Consider the following 14,134-nt stretch of genomic DNA (forward strand, 5'->3'; position numbering starts at 1 on the left):
GCGCGGCGTCCCAGCCTCAGCTGTTGGGTACGGGGGTACCCAGCTTAACAGCCTGTACTTGGGCACTCGGGCGGGTTTCGGTCGTACCCTCTCTGTTTGGTGTGCCAGTGAAGTGAGAAAATAGCTTTGCTCCTGGAAAGTAGTAGCCCGGTCCTGAGACAAGATTTAGGAATTTTGCGTTCTACCACAGTGGTGGGTGTCCATGCATCTCACCCCAGCCTGGCTGAAGCCCCCAGATGGAAGCAGCCCTGCTCATCCAATGTCACAGGTTGCCGAGCATCCCGGTGGCTCCTAGTGGACTGTTGATAATTCCATGGTGTACGCTGACCTATCTGCCTCTCCAAACCCAGTATTGCGTCTCTATACCTCCTAGCTCTTGCTTGTGCTGTTCCCTCTGCCTGGGGTTCCCTTCCCCTCCTTTCATCTCCTAGTAAAGGCATTCTTCAAGCACCAGATTGGAAAGCCTTCCCAAGACCCAAGTAGCATAAACCCCTCCCTTCTACGGTGTGATCCTGGAAGCACAGGATACATACCCTCTGTTCATGGGAATTTCCCTCTAGACTAGTTGATCTCTTTCCTCCACTTGACTGTGGGCTCCTTGAGGGCAGGGATCGCCTGTGTCAGTGTCCCCAGGGCTTGGCAAACAAGGGGTACAATATATTTGGCTGAACTAAGTAATTAATATCCCCCATAAATGTTTCCGTGAGTATAACTGTAATAATGCTCGTAATAGCTCAGGCATATTGAGCACCTTCCTATACTACGTGCCTGGTCCCATTCTAAGCACTTTCCACCCACACAATAAATCTGTGAAATAAACAGTATTGTTATCCCCATTTCATAAGTGAAAGTACCAAGACCAAGAGAGAGAGGTTAAGTAACTGGCCTAAAGCCACACAGTAAAGGGGATGCCAGCTACCGTCTGCTGCAGGAACACATCCCACCAGGTGTAGCCTCACTGCCTGGTACACAGTAGGCACTCAGGAAACACTGACCATTGTGCTCACCACTGTCACTCTCGATGTGCATCCCAGGTGGGGTGGGGACTGGATGTCTGCATTTTGTAAGAACCCACCCCACTGTAAGAAGCCAATTGGGTAGCCTGATGAGTTTGTCAAGTCATACAGACAGCCCGAAGTAGAAGCCCTTGACAGTTCAGCCACCCAGCCATCTAATCAAGGACATGGGGTTTGGGATTGGGTCACACCTGTCTGGTGAAGACTGGTAATTACAGGAGGGCTACCATGTGAACAAGGGGTCTGGAAAGTAACTTGTTAATACTATCAACAGCTATCACTTTGTGCCAGGCATTATACCAAGCACTATGCCTGCTTTATTGTACGGAAACCTGACCATAATCCTATCATTATTCCCATTTTACAGATGAGAAAAATCAAGGCATCAGAAGCCTGGTTACCTGCCCAAGATCACACCACTAGTGATGGACGGAGTCCAGACTTGAATCCAGACCCAGCAACTGCAAAGCCCATGCTCCTTTGCCCACCACACCCTCTTGACTGCCTCAGAGCCCCTCCATCAGGGGCAAGGATGCTGCACCACCAGGACCCAGGGTGGTGGGGCCCCAGCAGGAAAGGCAGAACCTGTCACGTCAGAGTCTCCAAGCACACGGAGATGCACCTGGTTGGCAGCGGTGCGCCAGTTGCCCCAACAGGCCTGGCTGGCCCTGGGCACGGGCTTGAAGCCAGAGCCTGCTGGCCCTGGGCCAGCCTCTTGGGGCCGAGGTAATGTGGGGCCCAGAGCTGGGGTAGAGGGCTGAAAGCTCTCTCCCCAGCTCATTAGCAAACATCTGGGCTCAGGAAAATGACCGACCTGGAATGTGACTGGGCTACGGGGAGCTGCTCCCTCCCCGAGTCCTGGGAATGTGAGCTCCCTCCCGCAGGGCACGGGCTTGGGCCAGCTGTTTCCTCTAATCCCGTCAGCCTGGCCTCAACAGGGGTCCAAACCTCTGCACTCTCCCGGAGAAAGAGGGAAAACAAAAAAAGGCCTTCTCTCCCAGTCCGGCCCACTGACTCAGAAGGTTGGTATTGGGGCCTGAGACAACCACAGTCCCTCCCTCTTCTGCAAGATAAAGACCAAGAGAGTCCACATGTCCAAATGTGGAGGTGGAAGGGGCCGTGAGGACTCATCACGGAAGGTTCTGGAGTCTTCCTGCTTGGGTTTGAATCCTTGCTCCCATCACCCACTGACTCTGTGCCAGTTGTTTCCTGTCTGGGCCTCGGTTTCCTTCTTTGTAAAGTGCAGCTGGTAACGGCATATACTCTCTAGAGTCGTTGCCGGGGCTCTCATTTATTTATTTATTAACATAAACTTATTTGTTTATTTATTTTTGGCTGTGTTCCGTCTTCATTGCTGCACATGGGCTTCTCATTGCGGTGGCTTCTCTTGTTGCGGAGCACAGGCTCTACGTGCACAGGCTTCAGTAGTTGTGGCACGCGGGCTCAGTAGTTGTGGCGCACGGTCTTAGCTGCTCCACGGCATGTGGGATCTTCCCAGACCAGGGAGTGAATCTGTGTCCCCTGCATTGGCAGGCGGATTCTTAACCACTGTGCCACCAGGGAGGTCCCTCTCATTTATTTAACAAATACTTTTGTGCAGACTGTATGCCAGGCACAGAGGTGTCAGGGACACAATGGGCTGGACCAACAAGGTCCCAGCCCTCAGGAAGCTTCAGTTCTGCAACAGGGAGGTGGGGCGTGTACGGGTAAAGCAGAATGGGTTTCTCATCATCTAAGTGTCACGGAGGAGCTAAGCAAGCCAGAGTGAGTGATGGGATGGGAAAGCCTCAGAAGACATCTCAAGGAGGCGACGTTTACGGTAAGATTATGATGAGAAGGAGGCAGGATTCAAGGAGATAAATGGATGCAAAGTGCTCGGCACAGTTCCTGGGAAATAGCACGTGCTCCAGAAAATGAAAGCTATTTTAGGGAGGTGTATAGCAGAGAGAAGGCAGGGAGTCAGAGTCCCTGGATCAAACCCAGGCTTTAGCACAAAGCTTTCTCACCTCACTCAAGTAATGCACGTCCTGAGCCTCAGTTTGCTCATCTGTGAAATAGGAATTTTAATAGTGCCCAAGCGCACGCTTACTGGGAGAATTCACTGAGGGACGTGTGCGTGAAGCACAGAGCCTGGCACCAGCTCGGCCCTTAGGAAGTGAAAGCTACTAGTGTCGTCTTTTCCTTTCCCACGGAGGAAAAGGATTTGCCTACATTCACTCAGCGAGTCAGTAGCAGATCCAGGAGCAGAATCAGATCTTCTAACTCTGAGCCCACCCCCTGGGCTGGCTCTTGCCTTCTCCTGTCCCTGGGGGCTCAGAAAGCCTCTGGGCCCCATCTTGGGCTCAGAGAAAGCAGGAGGTGACAGTGAACTATAGGGTCTGCCCCTGAAGGCTACTGAGGGTGTGGGAGGTATGGCGTTGGCCAACTGGAGAGCAGAAATGAGGCCCCAAGGGGAACTTGTCCCCTGGAAAAATGTCAAATGCCCTTTGTAGGTAGGATGGGAGACCAAAAATCAAGAGGGATTAATTGCTAAGAAGGGGGAGATGAGAAGAGAGGAAGGTCAGAGATGAGATCTAAATTCGGGGAATTTCAGAGTGGAAATTTAAACTCAAGTCGGTCTGACTCCAAGGAATGTCCTTTCTCCACTCCAGAGAGGCAGTGGTGGTTATGGCTGTTTCCTCATCTGTAAGAATGAACATACCGACGTCACCAGGAATGTGACCTAAATGCCAGGGACAGGGTGCCAGGGGCTACCCCCAACCCCTCACTTTGCTCCTTGTTTGTTTGCTTCCTCCCGCCATCACTCTCCCTGTTTCTTCAGCTGGGGCTGCCTGACCCCGCGGTAACAACCCACCCACCTCCAAGTGACAGCACCAGAGCCGGGCTCTCAGGGAAGGGCCTTGTGCCTGGAATTCCTCCACCCTGTGGCTGTGGTAAACACGGTGAACAGGGCTGCCAGGGTGGTGGGCAGCGTGAGGCAAGTCAATTCTTTTACAATGTCCCTTCTCCGTTGTTTCTTCCATTTCTCAGCTCCCAGCAGCCCATGTATATCCACAGAGAGCAGGAGAATTTTTCTCTCTGCTGAAGAGTTGGTCCTTCTGTATTTAATATCCCACAGAACAGCTTTATTTCCTTAAGGTTTTTGTGCACCAGATAAAGTCTTTGAAAAATCTTCCTGTTAGGAACATGGGTATTGGAGAACTGGAAGGCACAAAAGAATATCACCTGGGTGTCTGTGCAGCCCCTCTACCAGGGAACCGGCTTCCAACCACACCCACCAGTCAACACAACGTACCTCAGCAGCCAAGTTTGTTCTCCATGAACCTGTCCTCCTGTGGCCGAGTGACACTGACCCAGGCTGGGCCAATCAAGTCCTCTCTCTGAGGAATCCAAACAGAGAGGCATGGGGACTGTGCCAGGGAGCTGAATCGCATTAGGGGCAGAATCCTAGAGAACTCTGGCTGCTGAAGGAGCGATGAGGGGCTTGGTTCTCGCCCCTCTGCCCTTGATGTTCACCTTTCCCTGGACTCTCTGAACTTCACCAGTATCTTACAATTTTAAGCTGATTGGAAGGAGTCTGTTGCCTACCTCCCCAAAAGTCTTAATTAAAACAACCTATTTTTTTTGACCACTTACTAAGTGTCCAGCACAGCATCAGGAACTGGAAACAGAGTAAGGCATAAGGCCTGCCCTGGAAGGGAAAAGGGCAGACACACTGACAATGGGAAGTAGAGGAGCAAAGGAAAAGCTCATTGGCAGAGAAGCTGCCCAGGCATGAGGCCAAGGGGTTCAGAGAAGGCAGCAGTCCCAAGGAGCTGGCATGCCTAGGAAAGGCTTGCTGGAAGAAGGAGGATTTAAACAAGGGCTCTGAGGTATGAGCAAGACTTCGACAAGTCGAGAAAGCAGTCCACGCTAAGAAAGAAAGGGCCTGGAAAAAGGGTTTTGCGCTGGACAAAGATGTGGCCCTCAGACCTTCAGAGCACCACAAGAAGAGACCATTAACACACACTTTCTGGATTGGCCCAGATGTAGCCTCAGAATCCTTCTTAACACAGCTCCTCTAGGCAGTCACCAAAATGGATACATTTGGCTTGTGAAATAAACGTATTTGTTTGAATGAATTTGTCACTCCTAGGAAAATGTGTTTCAGGAATAGATAACTAGTTTGACTGAAATAGAGGTAACAGACTAACATTCAGTTTCTCAGTGAATATTTATCGAGTGCCTACTATGTGCCAGGCTGTATTCAGGTACTAAGGATATGGCAGTAAAGAAGGAAACTCCAAACTAATAAAAATATCTACCCTCAGGGAGCTTACATTTTAGTGGGAGGAGACAGACAACCAACAAAATAGCAGGTAAAGATACAAACTGTGAGATCATGATAAAGGCCAAAGAGAGAAAGCAGAGAAGTGTGTTGGGGGGGTGGGGGGGTGAGGATTACAAAAACCAGAGCAGTCTGGAAGGGTCTCCCTGACACACACTGAGTAAAGACTTGAAAGAGATGAGGGAGCGAGTTGTGTGGACACCCGGGAGAAGAGAGAGAACATCCAACGTGTTCAGACACAGCAGGGACAGAAGGACTGCAGCAGAGGAACAGGGAGCTGGTGGTAGGAGTCAAGGTCAGACTGGCACCAGATCACGTAGGGTCTCAGAGTCCACTCTACTGACTTCAGCTTTTTTGCCAAGTGAGATGAAGGCTTTGAGCAGAGGACTGACATAATCCAGTTCATGTTTTAACACTGGCTGCTGTGTGGAGAATAGCTTTAAAGGGGGCAATAGTAATAATATAGTCTAACATTACTATACACCAAGCACTGTCCAAAAGGCTTTTCATATGTTCTCATAGTAACATTTTGAGGTGGGTATTAGCATCATTGCTCCCATTTACAGATGAAGAGACTGAGGCATGGACAGAGCAAATCACTTCCAAGGCCCCATAGCATCGAGTAAGTGTCAGAATTGGATTCAAACCCCAAAAGTGTGGCTCCAGAGCCCCTGCTCTTGGCCTCTATCTTACTCCATGGATGGGGTAGGGGGCATACAGTAGGTGGCAGAGATAGGGGCTACATGGTAGAGGACCTTCAATGCTAGGCTAAGAAATGTGGACCGATATTTTGTGCATTATCGGGGAACCATCGAAATTGTCTGAACAGAAAACAACACGCATTAAACCGAGTTAAAACTGGTAGGGGGAGAGGCTGAAGGCTGGGAGGCCCCTGGAAGATCTGCAGAGATTCTGGCAAAGTGAGAGCAAGCCCCAAGGGTCCCCTTCCTCAACTAAACTGAGGCTTTACAGATCACATGTCCAGGCCAAAAAGAAGTATTATGGCTGCTTTCTGGGGCCAAGGGAGAGGTGTCACTAGATGTGGCCACTAATTGACATGTTCTATGCCTCACCTTCTGTGGCTCTATCTCCCGGTCTTCAAGAAGGGTATCTACATAGATTAAGGAAAGGTCTATAATTACCTTGATATTCCTTGACAAGAGGACTTTTCCTGGTAAAAAACAAAGCAGAACTTGGGTTTTATCCATGAAGTCCACTATAGAGAAAAGAGGAAGTAAAGTGGTGGGCCTTCTCTTTGTTTCTGGGGTGTGAAAGAGTCTGTCATGGGATATCACAATTGATAAACCTCCAGCTTAAAGGGGGATGATTCTTTTGACAATAATTTGTTACATAATTGATTATAAGAGACTCTTATTTAGCTGGCTATTTCACTTTTCTCCTCAAGAACACAATGCCTGACCTCACATTTGTACTGTGTGACAGGAAGGGATCATTACAACTGTCTTACAATGAGGCCCAGAGAGATCAAGTGACTTGCTCATGATTACATAGTGACCTAGGGAAGCAGCTCAGATGAGAACAGAGGATGCTCTATGGTAAGAATTTTGGGAAGCCTTTCTTCCAATTGAAAGTCACTGACCCATAGAAATGACCAGTCAGGGCCACCCACTTAAAAAGTAACTTAATTTAGGGGTTTTAAAAATACAGGAAACATTAGGACTTCCCTGGTGGCGCAGTGGTTAAGAATCCACCTGCCAATGCAGGGGATACGGGTTTGAGCCCTGGTCCGGGAAGATCCCACATGCCGCGGAGCAACTAAGCCCATGCACCACAACTACTAAGCCTGCGCTCTACAGCCCGCGAGCCACAACTACTGAGCCCGCATGCCACAACTACTGAAGCCCGCAAACCTAGAGTCCGTGCTCCACAATGAGAAGCCCACGCACCGCAACGAAGAGTAGCCCCCACTCACCTCAACTAGAGAAAGCCCGCGCACAGGAATGAAGACCCAACACAGCCAAAAATAAAAACAAATAAATTAATTTTAAAAAAAATCAGTACAAACTCGAGGACACACACACACACCCCTATTCCCTAGCTCCATCTGCTGAGAGGCCTAGAAGCAATGACACACTAATAGCGATGAACACACTTACTGATCTTGGTTTCTAACTACCATTCTCCACTAAAAGGAATTAGGGCTCCTTGGGGAAATGGCTGACTCCAAGGGTGGGGCAAAGCAAATACAAGAGTCTGGAATATCTCGTGCTTAAAGAATGGACTAGATATGCCAAAGGATACAGGCAACAGCTTGAAAGAGCTCCTATTAGACAAATCTGAACAATTTGAGGAATAAATATTGACAGTAATGGATTATAAACAATTTAATAAAACAAGAATCCACAAGTCCACACTGACATAAATTAACGATCAAATAAATGGGGGGAAAGGGAAAGTTCTTCCTCATAGAATGTCAAATAATAAGGAATAATGAATTTAGAAAACTATCAATGGATGCTAAAACTATGATAGCTTGATAAGGAACAGGAATATTTACAGCCTCAAAAGTATCTCACCACAACTTATTTATAAATGACAAAGAGAAAAATAATAAATTTACAGTGGAGAAACCAGGCAAACACCACTTTAACTAAGTGACCAGAGTTCACATCACTAATGTTGAGACAAATGGACATCATGTGCCTCCTGATATGACGTACTGAAAAGGACACATCACCTGTGCCAAAACTGCAAAACCTGAATCTAATCACGAGGAAACATCAGACAAACCCAAACTGAGAAACATTCCACAAAATAACTGGCTTACACTCTTCAAAAATGTCAAGATCAAGAAAAAAAGCTGATGAACGGTTCTGGATTAAAGAAAGAGACTCGACAGCTAAATACAATGCATGACCCTGGATTGGATCCTAGACTGGGGGAAATCGATAGACAATATATTGTTTTGACAATTTACAAAATTTGAACATGTACTGTGGATTAGATACTATTTTTATCAACGTTAATCGCCAGATTTTGGGACTTCCCTGGTGGCACAGTGGTTGAGAGTCCACCTGCCAGTGCAGGGGACACAGGTTCGATCCCTGGTCTGGGAAGATCCCACATGCCGCAGAGCAACTAAGCCTATGAGCCAAAACTACTGAGCCCACGTGCCGCAACTACTGAAGCCTGCGTGCCTAGAGCCTGTGCTCCGCAACAAGAGAAGCCACCGCAATGAGAAGCCCGCGCACCACAACGAAGACCCAACACAGCCAAAAATAAATAAATAAAATTTTAAAACACTGCCTGATTTTGATAACTGCACTGTGGTTATATAAGAGGATATCCTTATTCTTAGAAAATATACATTGAAGTTAGGGGTAAATGGGCGTATTTCCAACTTCTCTCAAAAATACTATACATACACCAAGAATGATAAATGAGAAAAAATGTGAACAATTGGTAAACATGGGTAAAGGGTACAAAGGAATTCCTTGCATTATTTTCACAACTTTTCTGTATCAAAATCAAAAGTTATCAAAAAATTTAACCCCTTAAAAGTAAAACATAAAGGTAGTGAATATTACCAGTACACTTTATAAAAAGTGTTTCCATTTTCTACCTGGTGATAGGGGTGCATTTTACTGTCTATAAATTATGTCTTTAAGAAAAAAAAACTAGGGCTTCCCTGGTGGCGCAGTGGTTGAGAGTCCGCCTGCCGATGCAGCAGACTCGGGTTCGTGCCCAGTCCGGGAAGATCCCACATGCCGCGGAGTGGCTGGGCCCGTGAGCCGTGGCCGCTGAGCCTGAGCGTCCGGAGCCTCTGCTCCGCAACGGGAGAGGCCAAAAACAAAAACAAAAAATCTGTTTCCTCATTTATAAAATGAAGATAATAGTACTTCTCTCACAGAATTGTTGTAAAAATTAAGTATCATGATATACATAAAGCCTTAGAATAGTAACTAGCACACAGTAGGTGCCCAATAAATACAAACTATTAGTAAGTATTCATTTGAAGAGATCAAATTAAGTTCTGCCAGGCTCAATCTGGCTAGACCAGGAATAAACATGAGTGACAGCTGATAATGAGCTCCTTTTTCTAGTCCCAGTTTCTTCCCTATTAAAGGCTCATCTTCTGCCCACTCCTGAACTCCTCCAGAATTCTTTTTTTTTTTTTTTTTTTTCTGTACGCGGGCCTCTCACTGTTGCGGCCTCTCCCGTTGCGGAGCACAGGCTCCGGACGCGCAGGCTCAGCGGCCATGGCTCACGGGCCCAGCCGCTCCGCAGCATGTGGGATCTTCCCAGACCAGGGCACGAACCCGTGTCCCCTGCATCGGCAGGCGGACTCGCAACCACTGCGCCACCAGGGAAGCCCCCTCCAGAATTCTTGACATCATCTTCCCCGACTTACATCTTCTGGCTCTGAACTCAAGTGATAATCACACTCCTGAAGTCAATTATCCTGAATGCAAATGCTCCGGCCCTGTCCTGTTTCCTACCACGCCAGAAGCCCCTGGAGCTCTCGGGTTCCCGTTCTGTTTCTTCAGTGTCCTTTTCCCTCCTTCCCCTCTTGGCACAGCACTGAGGCCGTGTGCTCAGTAAGTAACTCTGGTCTTTGAAAAGCTCAGGTGGAGTTTCAGGAGGCTTTACTCGTGCATGTCTCAATGGAGCAGGGTGAAAACAAATGACACTGATGCTTATTCATGAAGATGCACAGTATAGTGTTTTCCAACAATTTTTAGGCTTTTAATCACCAGGAACTCATTTGAGACACCCATTCTCTCCCTCAGATCTTGCTAACTTAGACTCAAAGAGCCAACTCCTTGAACCCAAGGATTATGCCCTCTTCCTGTTCTAGAACAGTCCCCTGACTACCTACCATTAATACCATGTGCTCTATTCTGATTCAAATAGCAGCATCTGCTTTTTAAATACTTGTGTTAGCATATATATTTGACCCGCAATGTCTGTAAGGTAGAAATCATCCTTTCCTCTCTTTACAGATGAGGAAACTGAAGTTTGAAGAGACTAAGCAACTCCCACCGTCACATGGCAAGTTAAGTGGTGGAGGAGGGACTCAGACCCAGGTCGTCCCGCTGGGAACCCTAAGCTCTTCCCGTGGAGGCCCTGCCCCTCCCTTGTTCCCTGCTCCCTGCCCGTGCCCTCCCTTCGAGGCACTTTACTGCTGGAGCAGTCACCCTGACTCTCACCCATGTTCCACACAAGACTGCTCAGCAAACACGGGAACGTCTGCCCTGCTCCTGCCAGGTCTGTTTACCCCAGCAACATACTTTAGTGTCCGAGGGGAAGTGGTGCTTGCAGCACACTTAGAGAAAAGAGTGGTGATAACTTCCAGATGAGCTTGTGATTCTAAATTTAACATTCCTTTCGGTACTGAGAATTTCCACTTTCCCCCTTCCACCCCTTGGCATTTATGTAATTATAAAGCATGCCACAGGAGCTCGTTTGTCTCAGCACCACTCGGGATGAAGGTTGTTCCAGCCCCATCAAGTACATCCTTGTGGAAAGACTTTGCAGAATTTATTTGGACAGGTTCAAAAATAGTCCTTCAACAATACAATCAGATTGAACCATGACAAGTAAAATATAATTATGGCTTGGTTACATTAAAAAAAAAAAAGTAAACAGTGAGGTTTGGGAAAACTAAAAGCAAAAGTACATAGATATTTCCTTCATCCCCAATTTCTGCATCTCCTGCAAGCAGGATTTCAAGACTGCATCCGTGGATCTTTTGAAATGGGTGAGAGAGGATGACAATCAAGGAGACAGCTCAACAGAGTGTGTTCTGAGGCCATTTCTCAGAACAAAGGCATACTTCTGCACAAGGCAAATGCAGCCTGATAAAGGCTCCCCCAGTGGGTTCTCAGAATGCCAAAGTCATTCACCTAAATGAGTTCAAAATACATATTGTTCTGGGCCAAATTATACAGTGTCAAGTTCAGACTGTATGGATTTATATATGTTGGCAGGGCAGGCCACTTTTGGGGCGCCACAGCTTTATCCCAGTATCCTGTGCCCAGTTGGGTTCCCATCACTCTCTCCCCAAACCCATGAATTTCCTTGTATTTGGTTCCAGAAGTGCAGACAAAAAGCAAAGTTTCACAGGCCCACAAGGGAACAGGGCCCCAGAGGACTTGAATTTCTGATGAAACTTAAAGTAGAACAGAATGTGTGCCTTTGCCAACAAGCTGGGACTTTCTGAAAGGTGATTTGAGACGGGAGCAGGGAGAGGGGACAAGATCGAGCATTGTGCTTTGGGCCAGTCTCTGCTAAGAGCTACAAGGCGGGAATACAAAGTACTCTGGAGTTAAAGCAAACAGCCAATGCTTCCCTTGGCTGGCCTTTGCCCAGAACTATTCCCTCACAGAGCTCAGTTTCTCAAAACACACAAGTGGTGTTTCAAAGATGCCGGGCAAAGGGGTCCATCCGAATAAATGCCTAAAACCTAATAACGAATGACATAGAGAAGTCTGATTCCAGTGTCCATTTCCACTCCATATTCTACTGACACATCTAGAGAATTAGTGGGCATGCTGTGTTTTCTGTTTTTGTCTTTTTTCGGAGGGGACCTGTTATTCTCTCTGCCTGAATAAAGATGGAAGAATTGGGAGGAAACAGTAACTTTTAAAGCGAATATGGAGAAAAGTGTAAGAGATGAAACGGGTTGTAAGGTTAGTTTTCTTTCAATTACATGAGTGTCTTGATCATGGAATGAAGAGGGCAGAGTGAAAAGCAGCGGAATGGCTATGGCAGGCCAGGGCCATGACTTCCAGTCCTGGGCTCAGGCCCATCTTTGGGCTTCAACTGATCCAAAGAAATGAAAAAGTCCAGAGAGCAGAGGAGCCTGGACAGTTTGTAGGGCCGAGAGTCACTGCTGCCTGTTTTGGTCCAGAGTTTAGCACACCTTTCTGGGAAGGGGGCTGGGGTGAAGGACGAGGAAGGAAAAGGGGAGAAGGTATACCTACACTTACAAGAATTGTCTAATCACTGTTCCTGAATTGGGGTCAGACACCAGCTCCACCCTGATGCCCACCCCATCCCTCCACACCTCTCCTGCCCCTGCATACTCGGGCTATACTGACCTTCTTGTGGTTCCCCAACAATAAAACGCATTGCCATGATTCTGAGCCTTTGCAAAAGCTACCTTCCCTCTCTTCCTGTCTGTCTGGAAGGTCCAATGAACTTCAAGCTTCAGCCCGCGTTCTCCCCTCCTCTGCCAGGCCGTCCTAAGGAGACTTAGCTGCTCCTTCTCCTTTGCTCTCACTGCACTTTGTCTACACCACTCCTCGTCCAGTGTCAGAAAGGGTTTGAGTGTCTGTCTTTGCTTCAGACTCTAAGCTCCTTAAAGGGGCCTGTGTCTTGTCTCTCATCCATTTCTCTCTGCTGCCTATAACAGTGCTCAGCTCACGGCAGATGCTCAATCAGCATTTAAAGGGACAAGTGGGATCAAGTTCCGCCCATCTTAATTTTATTATAAAGAGGGAGAAATAAGATCTGAAAGACTGAGCTCTGAGATTCTGCACATTTTTAGAAGAAATTGCTACAATACTACTTTTGTGTCTAGCCTCCCTGGTTCAAGTGAAACCAAAGGTATAAATTCACAGAGGGGCATGAGTAGTGGCCCTTTTGTCCCCAGACTTCAGCTGCTATGTGAAGATGAAATCAACCCCAAACATGGCCTTCCGGCCAGCTGTGTTAGCCACGAGCTCTCCCCAGCCCCCAGGACAAAGCCCCCAGTGCTGAGGCCCGGACGGTGTCGAGCTCCTTGAAGCTGTGGGGAATCCTGCCATCAATGGAGTGGGCCACTGACAGACACAGCGAGGTCCCGTACCTGCCAAGACAGCCCACTACCCGACCTCAGCACAGCAGACACAGCTGAGACGTGCCCAGCCAGGGCCGATGATGAGAACACAGGGTTTTAAAGAACGGCCAGAGCAAGCGAGGATCCTCAAGGCATTTGTCGTCTTCTTCGGACAACGCGGCAGCACTCTCCAAGCTCCGATTTATGAGGTGGAAGCAGCTCTGAAACTACACGTTAAGGGGCGAGTGGGGAGGAATGCACAACGGCTGTGGTTCCAGTAAGGCTCTAAAGAGAGGCTGGGACCAGGCGGTTACAGCTGCTGGCAGTCCAAATATACTTTTCCTCCTGCTCAGAGACCCTTTAAAGGCAAAGAAACGCAGGCAATGCACTGGGCTGCCTATTTTTGTTTCATTTATTTCTTTCAAGACCACCTCCTTGCAATTTCCAGAGAGAAAATACAAAACAAGAAACAGACTTGGTTTCAAATACATAAACAGTGTGCTGGAGTTTAAAGCATTACTGATAACATTGTTACAGAAGAGTGTCAGCTTACTCCAGGGCACTTCAGTATTCCTGAGGAATAAACGTGATTTCTCTTTCCCTCCCACCGGGATGTTCTCAGACGTGAGTCACTGCTCCTGCTCCTGTAAGGAAGGACACTCAGGTTAGAACTGTGCACACAGCGTTCCGACAACCCTCTCTAACTTGCTGCTGCAGGTCAGACCCAGAGGACCGACGGGCCCCAAGCCTTACCACTCTGTTTGCTTTAAATCTGTCTCACAAGAGGACTGTATCCTTCCAGCCCAGGTTCTTCAGAGTGGCTCCTCAATCTTTGAGGGGGGAAAATAGAAAAGGAACGCAACAGGGCTGAACAGTCTGTACCTGGATAACTATATTCCTAAAACCCATCAAAGGGACGGACCCCAGGTGACTGGGAAGAGCATGGCTCTGGAATCAAACGGCCTACCAACGACAGGAGCTTCGGCAAGTTTCTTAAACCTCAGTGAA

At 47.8% G+C, this 14,134-nt stretch overlaps 1 protein-coding gene across 1 annotated transcript in view; it reads right to left on the bottom strand.

The window, feature by feature from the left end:
- Positions 1–13,520: 13,520 nt before the first annotated feature.
- Positions 13,521–14,134, bottom strand: part of MICOS10 (mitochondrial contact site and cristae organizing system subunit 10) — a 36,690-nt gene continuing 36,076 nt past the window's right edge. Inside the window, exon 4 of the mRNA XM_082667093.1 lies at positions 13,521–13,770. Within this exon, the coding sequence (XP_082523219.1) occupies positions 13,756–13,770 (15 nt within the window). The 3' untranslated portion in view covers positions 13,521–13,755. The remainder of the gene's footprint in view (positions 13,771–14,134) is intronic.

The sequence above is a fragment of the Grampus griseus genome, assembly GCF_964374135.1.
Source record: "Grampus griseus genome assembly, chromosome: 1".
NCBI lineage: Eukaryota > Metazoa > Chordata > Mammalia > Artiodactyla > Delphinidae > Grampus > Grampus griseus.